At 40.0% G+C, this 23622-nt stretch overlaps 1 protein-coding gene across 29 annotated transcripts in view; it reads right to left on the minus strand.

Moving 5' to 3' along the window:
• Nucleotides 1-23622, minus strand: part of EBF1 (EBF transcription factor 1) — a 411315-nt gene that overhangs the window by 83281 nt on the left and 304412 nt on the right. For 13 of the 29 annotated variants that reach the window (XM_002710343.6, XM_008255334.5, XM_089334990.1 and 10 more), the window contains 2 exons: nt 23353-23486; nt 132-258 (listed from right to left, as the gene is read on the minus strand). In XM_002710343.6, coding sequence (XP_002710389.1) covers nt 132-258; nt 23353-23486 — 261 coding nt within the window. The remainder of the gene's footprint in view (nt 1-131; nt 259-23352; nt 23487-23622) is intronic. The other 16 variants (XM_008255335.5, XM_002710344.6, XM_070076385.2 and 13 more) reach the window with 2 other exon arrangements.

A 23622-nucleotide genomic window follows, 5' to 3' on the forward strand; every position in this document is an offset into this window, starting at 1 on the left:
CATGAAATGGACAATGTCGTATTAACAGAAACTGGATTGAATAGTAATATACTAGCTTATGCCTATAAGATACAATAAAAAGACCCCACAGGCCACGGAAGTTCTCCGTTCACCATGGCAGTGGTTCTTACCTGTGTAGATGAATCTGCCTGGCGTCCCTTTGCAGAACTGCTTGGATTTGTAGGACAATGTGACTTCCACAACACCAGGGATGTGCCGAGGAGGGGTCTGCACACGAATGGCATGAGGAGTAATCAACTGGAGGAGAGAGTGGGGGGGAACTGTCATTACGATATGTGAAAGACTCATTTTGCAGCTTCCCTATCAGTTCTCCATAAACAAAGCTTTAAAACACATAATTAACCTGTCAATGTTTAAATGCAATCTCGATGGAACCTTTATAAAAGACACTGACAACAATATTTACAAGTGCTCTGAGCACAGCCATAACAACATTATCTGGGTTTTCCTACACGGCAGGCACTCTGCTTCCTGGTTTGAAAAGGGAACCTGGCCTAATGAAATGATTTATCTACCACAGGATATCCTTTGGAAAATCTCTGTTTGAAACAGACACCCCATTCTGAGTTGAGCTTTGCCATGCCTCTCCTGAAGCTGATGGGCCTGGTTTTTGAACTGAGCCCCAAAACACGTGGACAACACAGAGGTAGGAAAACAGTAGGCCCAGGCATTCTGATTAGCTGCAGAGCACATACATGAAAAGCCCTGAAGAGCATGCAGTGCTTTAACTACCAGAGGCACAATCAAAGAGCTTTAAAGGCAAAACCAGAGAAATCTGCCTCCCTGGCATAGCTGAAGGATCTGGCAGAACGGAGGACTGTCCATAAAAGAAAAATGGAAGGCTGGTGAGGGAGCTGCTGAATGCTCGCTGGTCCACTGTGCAATTCCCTGTGCACAGCGAGCAAAGCCACTGCTGAGCTCTGCTGGCAATCAGATTACACTGTGAAGCAGAATTTATTTTTTATTACTCTTATCTTTGTTTGTATAACAAAAATGTTATTAATGGCCGTAAAACTGGCATTATCTGGTTCTTTGAAAAATTCAGCTCTGGTATTTGACTGGTTGACCTCTGATGGTACTGGATTCTATATGTTCTCTCCATGACATCTGCAGTTGCCCACTCTGACTCTGTTCTGATGCACTTAGTTAACATCTGTGGTATTGAGTTTGTATACAACAGATACTACATACAGTATACAAGAGTTTATACTATCTTACGCATGTGCGTAAGATATTCATGAGGATAATCAGAAAGTACTTTTATTTTAGTGGGCAAACCAAGCTCAATTCAAACATCTCGCCCAGAGAATCACAGATGACACCGTGAGAAGTTGAATCCAGTTCCTGGATTCCCCCAGGGTAAACTGCCCCAACACCAAGTCCTGGGAAAAGGAATGTGAACAAGTTGCTTCTGCTAAAATCCACAAGTGGTTTCTGGCAAGTGTTCCTTCTTGAAACATGAGTAGGCATCAGAATAATACCATTTTAACTTAGAGCGAGAAATGACTCATCCTCTTCTGTAGAATATAAGGATGCTGAGCTTATTAGTTGAAGGCATTCAAAAGCTATTTCAGTAAGACCAGGCTCACATGGAGACTGGGTTGACTTCCGCAGCTAACGGTTTTGAATGGCTCAAGGTTCACCCAAACAAGCACACATACAAAAATCATTTCTTTACATTTTGTCCCATTGATGTTGAAATTCCTCACAAGTGTATTACACACTTTCTAAAATAAGTAACGTGTAAATAATTTAACTTAGTCTTTATGAATCAAGATCACTATTTGGAATACCCTATATTGTATCTCGCTGTAAGATGTAAATACTCTGACTACTGAGGCATGAAGGGCCACTTTCTCCTGCACTAGATGATTCTAAATAGCACAATTTTGGAATCATTTTTATTTTACTGTTTCTTTGCATGTTTTTTCCTCCTGTGGCTCACTGTATTTTCTCATTTGCTCTTGTGATCGATAAGCATAGGACCAGGAAATCAAATTTAATGTTGTATAGAGAATAGGAGAGGAAACAGGTGTTGAAGGATACTACAAGATGATCTTCCAAAATCTAGTACATGCTAACATCAGTTGCTCAGGGAGCATTCTTTCAAAGTTGGGAACTAACATCTGTCAAGTACCTAAGAAGTAGCTACCGCAAAGCTCGGGATTTTATATAAAACCAGTAGTTTGTTCAGGAAAATGGCTGTGTTTTTGTCTCTTTTTGTTTTTCACCTGTGAAAACAGAGTTTTTAAATGGTTAAACTGCATAAGATTGCCCTGGCAATCTGCAATAACATCCTTTAGGTGGCAGGAACAAATACTTCCTTTCTAATCACAGGGAAGAACTATTCATATGGAAACTTTAAAAGGTGGTAACAAACTCCAATACTTCACATCCAAAGACTGTGTGTTTTCTATACACACTCTTGCTATCTTCTCTTTCCATTTATTGCCTCATCCTTTGCTGACTTTGAAAGTAAAGGTTCTTATATTGTTAGATTTCAAACATGCTTTTATTTATGAGTTACTTGGGATTTACAATAATACTTAAAAGAACCTGCAGCCAATTAGAAAATCCTTCACCTCTCTTCCTTTTTCTTAAAACATAAAGATATTAATAAATAGGTGGATAGAGATTTTTTTTTAAGTTTATGTGCTTATTACCTACAGACGCTACACTAAGGAACAAAATTCACGGGCTTTACTAGATACGACTGCAGTGAAACTACTGATTGTCTGTGAGGTTTTACCATAAAGCATTAGGCTCAGGAAATTCAAACAAATTTTCATTTGCAATTTCATTTTCGAGTTTAATCAATTACCCTAACTAAGGCAGAGATTCCTTCTTGAAACAACTGTCCTTCGCAGATGAGGTTAAAATCTGAGTCATCATTAGAGAATGAATTCATTAATATTTTCCCTGCTGTCGATATTGGTGTGGGAACAGTCTCTAGCACTGATGGCTTAAACAAGAGAACCATTGTGGGTGATGGCTATCAATTTGAAGGCATAGGTTTAGTTACTAACCATTCAAAGAACTATCAAAGTTATTGCTGGTAAGAATGTCAGTAGTCATTCAAAACGAATTCTCTCATTTTCACAGCTAAGGATATAAAAGTTGAAAAAAAGTCTAGTGGCTTCAAAAAATGATCCAACATCTTAGGAGAAGGATGTTATTTAGAGAAGAGGGTCTAGACTCCAAGGCCCTCAGATCCAGGATTTCACACATCGTTCCAACTTGGTTGCACTAAGGGGAGCCACTCTTAGCAACCAGAGTAGAAAGGTCTGTATTAATTCTAAATTTTCCACATTTCCATAATTCAAAGATCTCTTTCTCATGTTTTGTCATATATATATATACAACCTATGCAATTCTGTACTTAACAGTTTTAAGTGGATTATCTTTTTGTTTTAAAACTTATTTTAAGAGGAAATTTTATATTGTTACCATAATTGGAAAACTCCCAACTAAGAATGTATTGTAGACAGTAATCTCAACATTAAGATGTTAAATTCTAGCTGGATACTGTTGAAAACCTGGAGGACTTTACTGAAAAAGAGGGCTAACTAGCATTAGATATAAAAGAGTTATTTGCCCCAACTGAGACTTTCTTCCTTAGCATAAATCAAAAGTGCAAACAAGAGACAGAAGAATAACTTTCTCACTGGGTGATTCAGTCCTATTTAACAACTGTTGAACCCAAAATTGTCTCCTGTTCTGACAGGGGTACATGCCCTATACTCTGGGAAATTCTCTTCTATGTGATTAGAGGGCAGATGCACTGTTGACTTGACCTCTAGAACTACAAATCAAACAAGCTGGGTTAGAAGTGAAGATTCTGAGACTGTAACATCTGACACTACTTTCTCCCTTGTTGGAAGTCTTCACTTTCTTTACATCTTTTTTTTTTTCTTCACCGTCTTTACATCTCACTCATTCTTTTTTTTTTTTTTTTAAACTTTTATTTAATGCATATAAATTTCCAAAGTACGACTTATGGATTACAATGGCTTCCCCCCCATACCGTCCCTCCCACCCACAACCCTCCCCTTTCCCACTCCCTCTCCCCTTCCATTCACATCAAGATTCATGTTCGATTATCTTAATATACAGAAGATCAGCTTAGTATACATTAAGTATGGATTTCAACAGTTTGCTCTCACACAGAAACATAAAGTGAAAAATAATAGATGATTTTTTTAAATGATGATGAAATCAGAGCAGACCTATTGTCATGTTTAATCCCAGTGAGAGTCAAGTTGGGAATTGATAATTTCTTTTTTTTTTTTTTTTTTTTTTACAGAGGATCAATTTAGTATGCATTAAGTACTCATTCTAACATGTAAGACTTGCAAAGTGTCAGAGTTTACCACAGCATTTCACATTCATCAGCTTTTAAAACCCATCCTGTACACCAACATATTCCAGATAAGAAGTGTTGAGTGTCAGGCAAGGTGATTAATATCATTTGAAATACTAGGAAGAAACTCCATCTCCTATGCCTATAAGTAACTGTTTTCCATAACTCTTCTCTTACTCATTCGGGCCTAACTATTTTGGTTTTCCTCATTACTCCATTTTTCTGCCAACTTGTTACCTATGGAAATTTTACAAGTTCTATCACATCTTTAATTTCCCTCTTTTTACTTGCTTACCCTTTGAGTTTACTTATTGACTCAACCACCTCAGATAAACTGATACCTGCAGAATTGCTCTCTTTGGCCAAGCACCAAACTTTTATAAGCAACACAGCCACAGCATCTCTCCAAACATGTCTTCCTGGCACCTCAATCACAATAGGACCCAAGTTAAATTTTATCATCTTACTCCCTCCAAATGTACTTCTTGCCACTGAATTCCCTAAGATACTACAAGCCTCCAAATTGCTCAAAATAGAAAACATGGAGTTATCTTTAGTTTTCTAATTTTTAACACATGCTGACTGCATCCGCACCGGATTCCAGTGGCAGCTCTTTGCTTCTACACTTTTCATTTTGCTCAGGTCGTCATCCTTTCTTACTTAGACTACTACAGAATGGTAATTGCCTTTCAGAATAGTCTCTCTCTACTTTGACTTTCTCTGCCAAAATTATGTTCTTCAAACGTAATATTACCATGTCATACCCTGACTCAAACCTTCAGCTTTCCACTTTGCCTACAACATATACTCCAAACTCCTTGGCATAATGCTCACGGCACTCCATGGCCTGACAGCCCATCTATTACCTCCCTGCTTTTCCCTTCCCCACTCTCGAGTGTAGCTCATGTGAGTATATGGGAACATCACACCCCTGCCTAACATTTTTGCTTTGTTTCTTACCATTCCTTGCCTACACATTCCCCTATGGATATTCCAATTGTTCTCAGGACCCTGAACATATGCTCTCTCTTCCAATAACTTTACTAATCCACAAAGTCAGGATTTCCTGCATCTTTGTGGGAATTTATACAATTATATAATTTATACTGGAACATTTAGCAGCCTATTTTCTTTGTGCTATGAAGATTTTTCTATATATTCTTCTCCAATTAGAGATCCCGAGATCAGCAAGAGTTTAATTCACACTTGTGTTCTTTAAAGTAGTTAGTTAAATGAGTGCCTGACACTGATGGTATTTTTAAAGTATTTCTGGAATATGTATACTTGTAAATTGGATCACAATTGTGCTAGATCTTTGGGTCCCCCAGGCACAATGATACTATCCATGGGAGTCCACTTTTTTCTTTTACATTTGAGAGGCAAAGAGACAGAGTTCCCTTCCTCTGGTTCGTTCCCCTCTCCTCCTCCCCAGGAGCCATGGTGGCTGTAGTTGGGCTGGGGATGAAATCAGGAGTCAGGAACTCAATCGGAGTTTCCCACCTGAGTGGCATGAGTCTTATGTTGAGCCATCACTGCTACCTCCCAGGGTGTGTCAGCAGAAAGAGTGAGGAGCCGGAACTAGGAATTCAAACACAGGTACTCCAATATGGGGCACAAGCAGCTTCACTGGGATCTTAACTGTGAGGCCAAACACCTGCCTGGAGTCCTTGGTTCTTAAAGCAATAATATTTAACCCTCATTCCCTAACTATGTTGATCTTAAAATTATTCATTTGGCCTAGCACCTATGTCCCAATGTAAGCACGGGACCACTGTTTGTATTTCATCTAAGTGGTAAAAAAGATGTCTAAAGTTCTGTGACTCCAGTAACAAGTGACAAAATAAAGAAAAAAAAGATAAGAAATATGTACTGGGGTGGCACTGAGGCACAGCAAGTAAAGTCGCTACCTGCAGTGCCGGCATCCCATATGGGAGCCAGTTCAAGTCCCAGCTGTTCCACTTCCGATCTAGCTCTCTGCTATGGCCTGTGAGAGCAGTAGAAGATGGCCCAAGTCCTTGGGCCCCTGCACCCATGTGGAAGACCTAGATGAGGCTCCTGAGTTCGGATCGACACAACTCCGGCCATTGCAACTGGTTGGGGATGGAAGATCTCTCTCTCTCTCTCTCTCTGCCTCTCCTTCTCTCTCTGTGTAACTCTGAATTTCAAATAAGTAAATCTTTAAAAAAAAAAAAAAAAAAAGAAATGACTGCTAAGCAGGTAGTACACAAAAGAACCACACTGAATGTCAACCATATTTATTCCCAGAATGACATTAAACCTCATTTCTCTCTCTTCCATGTGTGTTGTGTGTGTGTGTGTGTGTGCGCGCGCAAGTTTATGTGTATAAATTCCCCAAACTTACACAGGAAATACTAGTCCATAAATAATTATGGAAAAAATAAATGTATACATATGCAGGTTCTTCTTTTAGTGTAAGAAAATCAGTAGTAAAAATTAAAAAATAGAATACCACCAGCTTGGAGCAGTATATATCTCATGTGGTTACATAAAAACTAGGAGTATATGTGCATGGAAGATAGACTAAAAGGGAACACATCAAATGTAACAGAAGTTCCCTCTAGAGAGCAAAGTTACAGGTAGTTTTATTTTCTTCTGCATGACTTTTTTAATTCTCCTAACTTCTCAATAATAAAATAATACAACCCAAAGAAATTTAGGTGAAAACACATGTGGTTTCTGTGGGACCTTACAAAGGCTGCCAGCATGCCCGGACATTGTGACAACAATTCTCCCTCCAAACTGCCCATATAAGCACTTTATATTCTCTGGACACAGAACACGGGACCAGAAGCGCCCTGTGGAGGAGAGTCAAGTGAAGCACACTCATTCTGTTCTCTGGGTGCAAAGCAAAGCCGTGGTGGCCATGAGACAAAGCCCGACATGGAAGCTGCACAATGGGGCCACTCCTTCACTTGATCTTAGCCAAAAGGCTGAGATGTGTGGGGCCTCTCCACAGAAATGTAGGTCTCAGGAGAGAGGTTTCACATCCAGCTGTGCACATGGAGCAGAACCCTCGGGAGGCAACCTGCAAACTTAGGAAGGTCAGAGGAGGGGCATGGAAGGGACAATTCTCCAAATGGTTTTTATAAAGCCTCATGTTATCCAAAGTATGCCCTGTGTGGTAGGTTAATCAGAGTGCCAGTATTTAAAATCATTGATGGAAACGTGTAGAATTCTGTGGATAAACAGCAAGTCTTGGGAACTGCTTTCTTCTCTGACAGCCAGGAGCATTGTTTTGCTGAGTCACTCTAGTTCTTCAGAAGCTGAGGATGCTGATGGTCTCAGTGATGACTTCAGCACTAACTACCTTTCCTTGTCTTCTTCCCATGCACCAAGCATTTGGTTAAGTTCTTTCACTGATTTATATTCTATACTATTAGGGGCCAGGAATAGTCATGAGCTGGTTCATAGATGAGGAAAATGAGTTTCAGCGAAGTTTAAAATCATGCTCAAGGAACCAATTAGAAGTGGTTAGCATCCTAATGACTGCCATTGTGCAACTGCCACTGCCTCTCCTTCTAACTGTTTATTGTTTGTCCATAATTTCTGGTACGTGTACTTTGCACCCTAACTCTGTCTTTGAGAGCACAGATTGTATCCTGAGCTTCTCCTGTGCCTTCAAAGGTCCTGGGAATATAGCAGCTACTCAAAACAACCTTTCTCCTTGATGAATGAACAAGTTGAGAACGATTCCCCAGCAAAACAAAAAAGGCAATGCCAAGATAAGCCTTTATGCATATTTTCCAACCAATGGGACTATATAAAATAAATGCAATTGGAAGTTCCAAGCCACAAAGAAAAAAAAAATGGGGATTACTAGAAAGCACACTAGTGATTTTTCATTTCTACTCTTCAGATTTAATATTTTGCCCTTTATTACCTTCAGCACTAAAAGGTGAAGGAAATTAAAAGTCCAAAACAAGCAAAGACTCAAAGAGAAGAGGTAAAAGAAAAGTTTCTTTGGAAAAGTGATTAACACTTTAGACTAGAAAAAGCTTAAAAGGGGCACTGATAAAAAAGCTTCCGGAGACAGCCCCATCCACAGGCCAGGGTTGTTTTTTTTTTTTTTTTTTTTTTTTTGACAGGCAGAGTGAACAGTGAGAGAGAGAGAGACAGAGAGAAAGGTCTTCCTTTGCCGTTGGTTCACCCTCCAATGGCCGCCGTGGCCAGCGCGATGTGGCCGGCGCAACTCGCGCTGATCCGATGGCAGGAGCCAGGAGCCAGGTGCTTTTCCTGGTCTCCCATGGGGTGCAGGGCCCAAGCACCTGGGCCATCCTCCACTGCACTCCCTGGCCACAGCAGAGGGCTGGCCTGGAAGAGGGGCAACCGGGACAGAATCCGGCGCCCCGACCGGGACTAGAACCCGGTGTGCCGGCGCCGCTAGGCGGAGGATTAGCCTAGTGAGCCGCGGCGCCGCACAGGCCGGGGTTTTAAGATATACCAGCCCACTCAACTACTGGCACTTGCCACCCTGTGCCTCAGTTTACAAATCTACTGCATTAGCTCTCATCTGTTCTGTGGAGGTACTGATAATATTAAATATGCTTTTTGTTTGGGTACAGCTTCTCTAGGGACCCTGAAACATTTTCCAGATTAATTTTTTAATTTATGTATTAATAATCCTCACAGCATTCTCCCTCCACCTCAATTAGTATAATAATATCCATCTCTTTTGAGATAGGTAGGGGGTACTGAGTGATGGACATGAAGCAGACACTTAAATAAGGAAACTATAACATAAAAACATAATTAAAGCTTTGTAACCAAATCAAATTAAGGACATTTAAAGAGATACGGCAGTGCTACTGACCAAAAAAGCAACTTTGCTTTCCACCCACTCTAGAACACTGATGTCATTTACAAGTATACTTTTCATGAGTTACTAAAGGAAGCTGAAATATGAAAAAGTGTGTATTCTTGGAAACAGTGTTGACTGGACCTCCATTTTATATCTGTATTCTCCTGCGGTGGATACAATACTAGTGTGAGGATGCCAGCTCCTCTCCCAAGATCCTCAGTGTATTTTGGTTTGTTCTCTAATCAGAGCTGTCTGGATTTCGTAACACAGATTCTTTCATTCCCAAGAATCATGTGTCTCAAAGGCAGTATATGATTTCTCAGAGAATGTCAGAGAAAGCCAGTGGAGGCATTTACTGTTTCACAAACATTCTGGTTTCTCTTTGCCCCTAAGAAAATAACTTTAAACCAGTGTTTAGCAAAATATGGTGGGTCACATGAATCCCCAAAGATAAACTTTATGTATGAATTTCAGAGAGACTTTTGAAACCAAGTCTCAGGAGTTGAGTTAACTAGAGGACTTAAATCCTAGCTTTTGAATAATCAGCAGTGTTATCTGACACTGTTCAGATTTCCCTCTTTAGAGATATGCACTTAGACACGGCTAGGTAGTAGATATACACATAATTTCCTATTTATTATCTGTGTTCCTCAAGAAGAATATAAGCCCCATATAGAAATTAACTTGGCCTTTTTTTTTTGACTATGTTCACAACATTTAATAGGACCTTGAGACTACTAAAGACTTGTTGAACATCAAATCAATAAATATCATGATGTTATTCACCACTACTATTAAGATTCATCAAAGTCCCTTAAGAATCTACAAAAAAAAAAAAAAGAAATAATCAACATTACTCCATTCAGAATTAGTTTTTGCTAAAAACAACTCCCCCCAAAATCAAACTAACAAACAAAAAAACAATTTACTTGGCTACTACAAATTTCATGGTATCCTCATTAAGCACTCACAAAAATATATACTGTCCCCTTCTTCTGACCAGTAGCTAACCAAATCTCTAAATCAATGCAGTTAATTATACGAAAGAAAGCAACAACAGATCATGTTTCAAAATAACAGATTTGGGAGAAAGACTGAAATAAAACATAATGCTTCAACTGCCTTTGGTTTGTGGGTTTATTTATTTATTTACTTATTTTGATATTTATTTTTTAAATAAACTTCCTCTAGCTCTCTTCCCAGGATGTAGATCTTGTGCCAACTGGGCCCCATTTATGATTGGATCCCATCCTGGCCATCTGGGAGCCTGAGAGCCAGTGGTGAGTTCCTGCGGTCCAGGGTGTTACAGAAGGAGAGAATCAGACACCAGCCACACCAGCCCCTGTGGTTTGCAAGAACACAATGAGCTCTTTCTCAAGGCTTGTTTTTCTAAACTCAGTCAAGAAGGAACATCATTCCCAATTGGAGCCTGGATCAAGAGTCTGTGTTACTGCTTGTTTGTTTAAAAATTAAAATACAAAAGGAAAAAGAAAGCCCGAAGCATTTATGAATGAAGCTGAATACTTGGAATCAGCATTGACAATTAATAGAGCAATCTTTGCCTATGGAATTAGGAAAGAAAAAATATAAGAATGAAAAGACTGATAGATGGAGTAAGCAAAGAATGAACACACCTTTCACCAAAAGATGGTTAGTGTCTTTCAGAGGACTAACAAGAGGGTTAACAAAACAGTCACAGAGACTCCTTCTAACATTTTTGTGGGGCAGTTCATATTTGCATACTGTATACATTGATGCTTGTACATATATTCAGTAATTAACATGTACCTTCAGCTAACAAGATACTACACATAGGTAACCTCTACAGTTCTAAAATCCCTTTTACTACTGTGGCCCTACAATTGCTTCTGCTGGAAAAACCCTGAGGATGTACTACACACATATTGCTGTTTTAAACAGAATATATTGACATGATTGCAGCTCCTCCTTGATGACTCAGAGCCACTGTCATGATGAGCAGTCATCAGTGTGGTATACAGTGATATGTATAATTCTGTGTCTGCCTTTCAGGTTTTCCATTTCTGCCCTTCACATTAGGTGGCCAGTGACATTAGTTGTCACTCCTGCTGTCCCTGAGCTTATTTCCAACACGCTGCCTCCATAAAAGATGCGCCTCTAGTTTATTTATTTATTTATTTATTTTTGACAGGCAGAGTAGACAGAGAGAGACAGAGACAGAGAGAAAGGTCTTCCTTTGCCGTTGGTTCACCCTCCAATGGCCGCAGCGGCCGGCGCATGGCGCTGATCCGATGGCAGGAGCCAGGCGCCTATCCTGGTTTCCCATGGGGTGCAGGGCCAAGCACTTGGGCCATCCTCCACTGCACTCCCTGGCCACAGCAGAGAGCTGGCCTGGAAGAGGGGCAACCGGGACTAGAACCCGGTGTGCCGGTGCCACAAGGCGGAGGATTAGCCTACTGAGCCGCGGCGCCGGCCTACTCTTTGTAATTTATTGTGACCTAATAAACCAAAAAGCATAGTTCATTAAAAATTACTGTTCTAGTTGCTCCAAAATCTTTTGTTTTATTTACCTTTTTTTTTTTGTTTGCTTCTGGTTTCATGCTGAATTTTTGAGAGTTGACATTATTATAACATTCATTTCTGAATAAATGAGTTCCAACCTATTCATAGGATATGGTCAGGAGAATCTCTGGAGTCTGATGGATTTGGATTCAAATCCAAGCTTTGCATATAATCAGATGGGGGAACCTTTAGAAAGTCAATCACCTACTCTTACTTTCATATTTTTGGGGGAGGGTATGTCAAGGGGGAGCAGATTAGTTCTCTATATTATCATAAGGATTCATTGACATAATGCCTATAACAAGTTCAGAGAAAGATATCACCTATATTAACCACACTGGTTTTATTGCTACTTACTCCTAATCATTTCCAGGAGATTTACACCAAGATATTTACTTGTATCTATATTGCACAACAAACATATCTAAAAACTACCTACCCACATAAGCATTAACAAAAACTAAACTACAATCTCACTATTAGAGACATTGTGAATTATCTTCAAATACAATAGTTTCTAGTAAAGAGCATCTCTTGAATGAATGAATGAATGAATGAAAAGGAAGGTAGTAGTGTTATTCAAAAAATTTTCACTAATGCCTGCTCCAGGTTCTTGTGCTAGGCACAATGAGAAATGGAGCTGAATTTGGCATGAATCTCGCCTTCAAAGGCAGAGTATGCCCTTAAATCACAATAATTTGAGATAAAAAGGTGGAAAGAATGTATATGATAGAGATGTGACAATAAAGAAATATATACGCAAGAGAAAATATTCTATGCCTGAAGCAGTAAGAGAAGATGTCCCAGAAAGAGGTGGTGTTTTACAAGATTCTAAAGGTTAGAGGACTAAGAGCATAGAAGCGAGGTAAAAGCATTTGGTGGGGTTTGGGGTGGGGAGGGGGAAGGATTGGCAAGAGCAAGACAATATGGCAGGGGCAAAAAAAAAAAAAAAATCACATACAACAAACACAGGAGCAGCTAAGAATTCAATGTCACTAGAACATAAATTAAAGTGAAGAACCGCAGAGATGCTTAAAGGAAAGACATTTAGCCTAGCAGTTACGATGCCTGTGTCCTGCATTGGATACTTGGGCAGATACTCTACTCTGGCATCTGACCCAGGCTTATTGTCAGTGCACACCCTGGGAAGCAGCTGTGAGGGCTCAAGTAACTGGGTTCCTGTCCTCCAGGTTGAAGCCTTGGATTGAGTTCCTGGTTCCTGGCTCCCAGCTCTGGCACGCCTATAGATGTGGGGATCTGGGAAGTAAACCGGTGGATGGGACCTCTCTCAGATAAGTAATTTTTTTTAAAAGAATCTTGAATTCCAAAGTAAGGAATGATGACGTTAGGGAAGAGGCAGTCGTTGTAGCAATCAGTGCTGAACACACCTAGGAAAGGAACACAACACTCTACAGACACTCATTTCTTCACACAGGTTCCAGTGACTGCAGCCAGGTGTGAATTCTCTTTGGTTCATATTAAAATTAGAAACGTATCACACTTCTGTGGTTTTCATAAGTTATAGGCACATATGTGCACCACCTCAATACACTGTAACCAACTAGCTGAAATGTCAAACGATGCTTTAATTATCTATGTAGATAGATTTCAAGTGCTTTGGTCATCAAAAATAAAAATACAGACTGGGGCATTTTTCGGTTAGTGAGGATGGCTATTACTATGTAACTATATTTAAAAGGCTACTAGACGATTTGTATCTTCTTTTAAATATGCTGGCTCATTGACAAATGAGTCCCCATAAAATTACTTCAGCTTGAAAGTTGTTTATCAAAGTCATATTCAAAGTTTAATGTAATTGATTCATACAAATAAAGTTTATAATTTTGCTTCAAGCTTCTTCCATATAATAGGTGGTCAGCGATACACATTTGTCCTATTGGTTAAGATATTTCCATCCCACATCAGAGTGCCTGAGTTTTACTCCCAGCTCCAGGTCCTGAGCCCAGCTTCCTCTTAATCCATGCCCTAAAGGAACAGGTAATGACTCAAATACCTGGGTCCCTGCCTGGACTGAGTTCCCAGTTCCTGGCTGTGGCCCTGACTTAGCCTCACTTTCACAATTTTGCAAGTCAACCAGCATATAGGAGTTTTCTCTCTCTCTCTCTCTGCCACTTAAATACATTTTTTTTAAATTTAAAGTATAAATAGGTGACCCACAAGTATAGGTTAAACATAGATGCTGAAACATACATTTAAGAAAACTTAGGCAGCTGTAGATTATTTTAAATTCAAGCATTTAGTCAACTTTGAATTAGATATGTGAAATAAATGAACACAATCATTTATATTGCATCATATTTTTATTATGGAATTTTAAACTGTATGATCTTTGAGATAATATCATTCCATAAAATGTGATATAGGTGAGTTATTAGTGTGCTGATGTAATTACACATGAAATTTGGGAAGGTTTAGTAAATTTATGAATGTATGTTAAAACATTGTGGAAATTCCATGAGGAAATCTGGTACAACATAGATGAACGGGGGATGAAGCCAGGTGTCTGAGAACCTGGACTCTAATCCCAGCACTCCGGAGCAGGTGTCCTATTTTAGTATACGTGCTGCCGAAGCGAGCACAACGGAGCAGGTGTCCTCCAAAGATCCGTCACTGGACCTCTCTGGGACCAGTTCTTCCTCACAAAATAAAAATGCTGCCCTGACGGAGAAGTGTCACTTAAAGCCCTGAAAATGTTAGACTTCAAAACTTATCAGTTCATTTTCCACAGACTTTTTGAGCTTTTAGAAGTTCTTTATATTTACCCACAGGTTTCCCTCAGAAACCTTTCAACTTCTCTCCCTATCTCTAGGAATGCAGCTGCAGGCAGCGTTCATCTGCAAGAAGAACACAGGTGTAGCTCCCAGGGACACTACCTGGTTCACGCAGGGATCAAACCTTGGTTTCTCCCATCCGAGCTAAAGGGTACTAGCAATCTTTAAACAGAATTGTCCTATAAAATCACACAGCATCTAATGACAAGTGGGCATTGACTAAAAGCAGCTGCTAAATGAGGGAAATTTTATTCAGACCCTTACAGCATTAAACATAATGGCTCTCCATTTCAGGCATGGAAAGCCAAGACACTGGCAAAAAATGTACTACATGGAGGATCTCTGTGAGCTAGACTCCAGTGGAAAGAAGCAGACATCAAAGAAGGATGTACTTTTCTCTGAAGGGAGGAGAGAACTTCCACTTTGCTTATGGCTTTGTCTAAATACTGACAGAGATTGTGAATTCAAAAGGCTTCCATAGCCTAGGCAGCTTATGTCAAGAACCTCGGGTGATCATTGATGTCAAACACAAGAGTGTTAATTGTTAACAACAAGAGTCACTGTGCACTAACTCCCCATGTATGACCTAGGTCCTCAATAAGTTTTATTAAGAGTTAACTGTAAAACCAGTTCTCAAGCAGCTCTCTCTCTCTCTCTCTCTCTCTCTCTGTGTGTGTGTGTGTGTGTGTGTGCAAATTGTTGAAAGAGAGTTGGTCCTCTGGGTACAAAGTTAATTGAAAATGAATCTTAATGGAGAATGGGACTGGCAAGGGAGAGGGAGGAGGAGGGATGGGAGGGCTGATATGGTGGGAAGAATAACTATATTCCTAAAGTTGTACTTATGAAATTTATATTCCTTAAAAATAAATTTTTTAAAAAGATAAAATAACAGCTCTCAATATTCCTGGTATAATCTGAATATTTCACAACTATTTCAGACAACTTTCTCACATCTATCCCAGTGCAATCTCTTCCTAATTGAATTTTGTGAATTGGTTTCATTAACATGAAATCAAAGTGCACTTCAGCCATCACCAATTTGTCTTCTTGCATGGTGATCCTTTAGAAGAAAAGGGCAATAGAGTCAAAAAAGTTTGAGGGGCTGGTGTTGTGGCTTAGTGAGTAAAACCACTGTCTGTGATACTGGCATCCCATATGGGTGCCAGTTTGTCTCTTGGCTACTCCACTTCCAATCCAGGCACCTGCTAATGGAAAGCAGCACAAAGATGATCCAAACTCTTGGGCCTGTCACCCATGTGGGAAATGCAGATGAAGCTCCTGGTTCCTGGCTTCTGACCAGCTCAGTTCTGGCCATTATGGCCACTTGGGGAGTGAACCCGAGGATGGAAGATCTCTGTGTGTGTCTCCCTCTCTGCAACATAGGCTTTCAAAAAGAAAAGTTCAAAACTTACTAAAGACTTTGTTGGTCTACACAGTGAGTGTTGGTACTTCAAGACTCCTGCACAGTCTCAGAACCCAGCCTGCTGAAGACTTTGCCCAAATTTTCTTGACTCCCTCATCTCTCATGTGGCATCTATTAATATCCCAAAGAGAATTCCACAGAACTGGAAGAAGAATTAGGGAAACACTGTGGTACAAATCTCAGGTTCATATCAGATTCTAGAAACTGAAGCAAAGAGAATAGAAATATTGACTGAAGATTTATCAATAGGGAGATGCAATTTTATGGCTAATTAAATTGTTTTGATGAGGTTCAAAGAGTCAGTCATCATATTTGTGTACTCTAAAAGCATACTGGAAGAAAAGAAGCTGCTTCCCATCCACTAATATTACCCCTTCTTCCTTCAGGGGAATCTTAAGGGAAATACATTGTAGATGGGAGTAGCATTTGGCAGAGCAGTAAGTTGTTGCTTGAGATGCCTGCATCTCCTATCAGAGTGCCTAATTCAAGTTCTAGCTACATTGCTGTTATTACAGGTTTCTGGTAATGCACATCTTGGGAAGCAGCAGATAATGGCTCAAGAACTTGGGTCCTTACCATCCACCTGGAAGACCTGGACTGAATTCCAGGCTCCTGGCTTCAGCCTGGCCCAGCGCCCAGCTATTGTGGGTATTTGGGAAGTGAACAAGCTTATGAAAGTTCTCTCTTTGACTCTTTGTTTCTCTCTCTCTCTCTCTCTTTCTGACTCTGTCTTCCAAATAAAATGGAAATGAATAAATGTTTAAAAATCAATTTAAAAATTAAACTTGAATTAATAAAATTCTAACACTGATTTCCAAAAAAAATTGAGTGTAAGCCCTTTTTTGTCAGATGAGGAAATAGTCCCAGTGCCCTAAGTGGACAATGGGAATAAAATAAGTATCTAGGTGTCTTGACCGGCTCCTTGCTTGTTGCTATCCCATGCAATTTAAATAAACCCTTTTTTAGAATATTGTCCTTGACTCCACACTAAGCCCACCATGATACTTGCGAGCAATTACTATTCCTTAATCTGTAGTAATTCTCTCAGACATTTATATGATTAAATAAAAGCCACATGGTAGCCTGAAATACCTAGCACAGAGATGCATCCACATAGAATAGAAACTTGATTGATTTCTCAACGGTCAATTTATGACTACTCCACTCTCTCCACCTTCTAGAATCTTGTCTTGAGTATCAAACCACAAATTTAATACTAGATTAAATAAATATATTATGTAACTCTCAAATTTGTTTCCTGGGATCAAGCTGTTTTTCCAAATAAAACACTAGATCCCATAAAGCCCAATTTTAATTACCCATGGTATCTATCCCACCGATAGACAACCAGCAGGCAAGCTAACCGATACTCATTGTTTACAAATAGAGGAATTCAGAAGAAGATATTCAAATAACGTTGAGCTCTACAGCCACTGCCTGCTCCAAATCCCAAATCGTATGTGGTAAACAAACAAACAAAACAAGTATGTCTCTGATCAAGAAAAACCTCAGTCCACTCAGTCCACATCAAACAGTAGCACACATCTACCTTGTTAGTTTTCCTAGGTTTATAAATGAGGAATCTTCAAAAAATTTATGAGATTAAAATCTAAGTTTATTTTGGTGCAAACTTTTTTTTAAAACTGCATGCATAGTTTTTTTTTCATACTATGCATTTTCCATTACTTTTGGAATATTCCTCATATAAAACACTAAAAAGTTTTTTATAGTTTTCCAGAGAAGGCAGAGTAAGGAGGCCAAGAATACAAGTAAAATAATTTACATCCTAAAAAGAAGGAGAGGGCGGTCCCCTGTGTTGTAACATACCACAGTAAACCACTGCCTGCATGATTGCCAGCATTCCATATGGGCACTGGTTTGAGTCCGGGCTGCCCCACTTCTGATCCAACTCTTTTAATATGCCTGAGGAAGCAGTGGAGGACGGCTCAAGTCCTTGGGCCTCTGCACCCACGTGGGAGATCTGGAAGAAATTCCTGGCTCCTGGCTTTGGCCTGGCCTTGCCTGGTTCTTCTGACCATTAGGGAGTGAACCAGCGGATCAAAGATTTCTCTGTGTGTGTCTTTCTCTAACTCTAACTTTCAAATAAATAAATAAATTTTAAAAAAGAGGATAAAGGGTAATAAAATAATAAAGAAAGAGAAACCAAGATGCAAACCCGGTTCACAAGAAAGCCACATGAACTTGGCAGCTGGCAGAAGGCAGCCTGAATAAGAGGCAAGGAGTGCCAGCCACCTTTCTTTTTTCCCACCCTCAGGGGGCAATCAGTGAGCTAAACTGAACTATTCATTTGCAAAAGATTGGGTGGTAGGGGAAGAACACAGATGAAGGTAAATTAAGCCAGCCCTATTTTCCTCTGCTCTTTTAAAAATTCTTTAGCTAAAAAAAGACTCCAAAGTAATAGCATCAACTGCTAATCTAAAACATTATCTTCTGTCCTGGCCCAACAGCTTGCTTCCTGGGTACTTTGGAATACAGAATGAGGAGCTAGAGAAATGAAAAAAAGACTACTCAGAATTGGAAGGTCTAGATTCTAGAGATGGCATAAACTCCAAGATGATACAGTCCAGGGCTCTGGACAGTCTTGGTTAAGTAGGAGTCCCACTTCAGATACGAGGCATCTTCCCTTAATTTCACAGGGACAAATTCTTTCTAGAAGGCAGTAGCTCCAACCACAAACATACCCAACTAGAAAATTCTGAGAATCCCTCTTATCTCTGATCGCATACATGCCAATTCTACCTTATCTTGGGATGCAATGGTAATTGCTAAGCTATCACCAACACAGGTAGGCATAGCACCTTAGTCTGATAAGGTAAAACTCTAGGATAAAAATTGTGGCATAGGCAAATTCATGGAAGGCTAAGAGGGAGCTGGACTGTTTGGGTTCAAATCCCATCCATACCACTTGATAAATAAACAACATACTTTATTTTCTTAAGCATTAATTTCCTCAGCAATAAAGTGAAAATATCATGCACAGTTGTGAGGCTCACATGAAAGCCTTGCAAACACTTAGCATATTGCCCAACAGAGACTAACTGCTCAATGAATGTTAGCTAACAGCCACACTGTGCAATTTTCTTTAGCTTTTTTATAGATGTCTTCTCTTAAATATTCTCAGCGTCACATTCTTATTCTACCATGCAAAACTTGAGCAATGACTGTAAACTTGACTAATAGTGGTTTTGCTTCTACAAAAACAAAAAGCACTCATATAATTCTATTTGATTAAAAACAACAATCATCATTGCTACCACTAATGCTATTACTACTACACCATCTGGCTTGCTGTACATCTCAATTTTTTTTATCTTTTCCTATCATTCTTCACTTTAAGATTGCATTTTCTCATCTATTAACTAGGACTTTTCCTACCTTGGTAAAAATATACAGTATCGTTCAAATTCAATCTCTAGCACTATTTGGTTCTGTGAGTCATCTGAACTTCTATGAAACTCAGTTTACTCACATGTAAAATTACAATAACAAGACTGTCTTACACAGGGATATCCAGAGGATTAAATAAACTAACACTCATAAAGTGCCTACACATGATAAATCCTTAATAAGCATGAGTTATTTCACCATTTCTCAATATTATACAATGGATTTTTTTATTTGGGGCAGTACCAAATTCTCTCCCTGTGCAAAAAGGTAAAAAGGTGGAGAAAATCATGTCTGTCAAATAGCCTGTGTGAAAACCTAAATATACCAAGAGTTAAGAGTACTACACAAAAAGGCTTATTTCTGCAAGACTCATTATTCTGAACACAATCACGATAATAATAGTACAATTTAAAGTCCTCCATCCAGATACTCAACTGCTAGTGCTGCAGGGGATTTTTTTTTTTAAAGAATATCTGGGGACTAACACAGTGTTGTAGTGGGTAAGGTCACTGCCTGCAGTGCCGGCACCCCACATGGGCACTGGTTTGAGTCCTGGCTACTCCACTTCTGAGCCAGCTCTCTGCTAAGGCCTAGGATAGCAGCAGCAGATGGTCCAAGTCCTTGTGCCCTGCATCTGCGTGGGAGACCTAAAAGAAGCTCTTGGCTCCAGATCAATCCAGCTATTGCCACCATCTGAGGAATAAACCAGCATATAGAAGATACCTCTCTTTCTCTCTCTCTGCCTCTATGTAACTCTGCCTTTCAAATAAATAAATCTGTAATAAATAAATAAATAAATAATTTTGGGAAACTTTGTAGTGGGTTCCACCAGGCATAGTTGACTTTTTTTTGTTTGACAGGTAGAGTTTTAGACAGTGAGAGAGGCAGAAAAGTCTTCCAAATCTGAGCCCCATTTATCTGTTGTCATTTTTGCTTGCAGCTACATGAAGCAAGGAGTCTGTATTTATTCTTCCCTCTTCCAACTCCCATGATGAACAACAGAAAGAGGAATAAAGATGAAGATACAACTCACAAAACCCAGGAGAGGCTATCTTTGTGAGGATTGCTATCTCCATCAAGATACAGAAAACAAACTGGCAGCAGAAGAGGCCATGCATGTGATGCTTCTAACTTACATCCCAATAGTTCCAATGAAGAAAGAGGCAAGCTGAGTCTATCATGCCTGGAATGTTCCTTACTGGAAAACAATTTGTTGAGTGGGTAAAGGAGCCTTTTTCTGACTCAGCTTTATGAGAGCTTTGATTCTTTTTTTAGGTGTATACCTCATCAATTGAGTAGGAAATACAAAGGCAGCAGCAGTGTGAGCTGGCAAGGGGCTTGCCTGATTGGGTTACTTCAGTGAGAAGTATGCATAGAAGACTTGAGAAGAAGCTCAGCCTCTTTGAACAGATAACTATGCCCAACTATCACCATCTTAACTCTCTGCTCATCTCTATGATCCCTCTAATGGAAAGCATACAGTATCTAGATGGGATAAACCATGACATCATGGGAAGACAACAAGAAATGGAAACCAGGGGATTCCAATTCATTCCCATCAAGGTGGCATGTACCAATGCCATCTCACTAGTCAAAGTGATCAGTTTCAGTTCACAATTGATCATAATGATAGGATTAAGTGTCAAAGGGATCACATAAATAAGACTAGTGTCTGATAGAATTAAAAAGCAGAGAACAATCCAACATGGGAAGCGGGATACACAGCAGACTCATAGAATGACAGATGTCCTAAACAGCACTCTGGCCTCAGAATCAGCCCTTAAGGCATTCGGATCCCATGAGAGTATTTCAGGCATGGAAAGCCAAGACACTGTGGCAAAAACAAACAAACAAACAAACAAACACCTAAATGGAAGATCTCTGTGAGTGAAATCCCACTGGAAAGAATGGGCCATCAAAGAAGGAGGGACCTTTCTCTGAAGGGAGGAGAGAACTTCCACTTTGACTATGGCCCTGTCTAAATAAGATGAGAGTTGGCGAACTCAAGAGGCTTCCATAGCCTTGGCAACTCATGACAAGAGCCTAGGGTGATTACTGACATCATAAATAAGAGTGCCAATTGTTAAATCAACAACAGGAGTCACTGTGCACTTACTCCCCATGTAGGATCTCTGTCCTTAATGTGTTGGACTATGTGAATTAACGGTATAACTAGTACTCAAACAGTACTTTATACTTTGTGTTTCTGTGTGGGTGCAAAGTGTTGAAATCTTTACTTAGTATGTACTAAATTTATACTAAATTGATCTTCTGTATATAAAGATAATTGAAAATGAATCTTGATGAAGAATGGGATGGGAGAGGGAGTGGGAGATGGGATGGTTGCAGGTAGGAGGGATGTTATGGGGGGGGGGCGCTATAATCCAAAAGTTGCACTTTGGAAATTTATATTTATTAAATAAAAGTTAAAAAAAAGAAATGGAAATAGAACATCTGAGTTCTAGCTCTGTGGGGAGCAAACCGGACTAGACTGAGTTACTGGAATTAAGACTTATTCTATGCATCTGCTCTCCCACAATATGGCGCTGGGAGAGAAGTAAACAGCTTCCGCACAGCTGCCTCCAGTTCAACTAATAAACTGTAGGACTTGCTATTGATTGGAGGAGAGCAGCGTACTCGGCGTGTGGGCAGCCGAGTTAGGATTGGCAGAGGAGGACTATAAAGGAGGAGAGAGACGGCATGCACCAGGAACATCTAAGGGGAACATCTATCTGAAGGAACACCTGTGCAGCCCCCGAGAAAGCCGGCCGGTGGTGTGCCGCTCCCCTGCGGAAGTGGGGAATGTGGCCAGGGGGAACTGCCCTTCCACGGAGGTGTAAGGGATAGTAGCCAACCCGGGAAGAACCAGCAGCAAACCCGGGGAGGGCCGAGCAGACGAAAGAACAGCGCAGGGTCCTGTGTCGTTCCTCCACGAAGAGGGGGAGCGACATAGCTCCATTCTGCTTCTGACATTTTTATATGATCACATCCATATCTGCCACACTCCATGGGTTCTGGAGGCTGCTCTTTGGTCAGGCAACTATTTATCTCTAAGTCTCAGTGTCCTCATCAAGTAGACATCTGCTAAGAGTATTCATCTGAAAGATTCTTCTCACTCTTCTCTCTATACTATCTAAAGAACTCAGCACACTGTTGAGTACACAGTGTGTTTCCATAGAGTTCAGCAGTTAATATGGCTGCTTACAAAGCAAGTTGGCTGAATCAAACCTAAGGTACCTTATAGGTTTTTATCCTAAACTTCAGTGAGGTTAAGGAGAGAGGGCTCTGAGCATGCTAAGAACTCTAGGCTTAGAATTTAAAGAGCAAAGTTTTCCATGGCATCTATAATCTATAACCAATGCAGATTATTGCCAGGGAAGTAAACTAGCAAGTTAAAATAATGATCACAATGCTTGGAAACAATCACACAGAGAACAGTGTCATTTTCCATTGAGATCTCTGAGATCTGTAGATCCCTAGTGTTTGGAAAAAGCCCTGGGTTCTTCTAGGTTCCCCTAGCAAATCACTCACTTTCTAATGAAGAGTCAATGAGTAAGTAAAAAATCACGTATATCCTAGACTATTACCATCACTTGAACAGTGGTTCCCCGAATAGTGAGATACAGTAGACCTTGTCTACAAAATATTTACAGATGACAACTCTGCTAAAGCTTGAGTGGACTTTTCCTAGCTATCTTGTGAATTTGTGTCTTATTTCCAACTCCCCACATACAACAGAAGCTCCACAACACAGCAAGCCCAAGAGCACGAGTCACAAAAATGCTCTCCCAGTGCTTATGAGCAAGAGAATAAAAGTCACTCCAACAGAAACCAGTCCATCTTTCCCAGTTCCCCAAGTTTTGCAGACTGGAGCTGGCCCATCCAGGAATGCACCACTAAGTTCTACACATTCTATTAGAAATTCAAGTATAGACACTATCTTCAACTAGACCAAGTTATTAGATATTAATGTTCAGACAACACCTACCTCACTCCAGACCAGCATGGTACCGAATATGACCTGTAACCCATCAAAGAAATTGTCCCCTATGATGATCACAGTTGCGCCTCCCGTCGTCCATCCTTCACTCGGGCTGATGGCTTTGATACAGGGAGTAGCTGCTTTTCAACACACATGAAAAAGAGAAGGAGTCTGCTGTTAGAACCAAACTTTAATGATGGGCGACTTGAGAAAAAGAAAAAAAAATCTTTTATCTTTTCACTAACAGAAAGTCCCTCAAGATCTCAGCATTTCCCA

This window comes from Oryctolagus cuniculus, chromosome 6, assembly GCF_051225735.1.
Source record: "Oryctolagus cuniculus isolate XC-2025 breed Fujian yellow rabbit chromosome 6, ASM5122573v1, whole genome shotgun sequence".
Lineage (NCBI taxonomy): Eukaryota > Metazoa > Chordata > Mammalia > Lagomorpha > Leporidae > Oryctolagus > Oryctolagus cuniculus.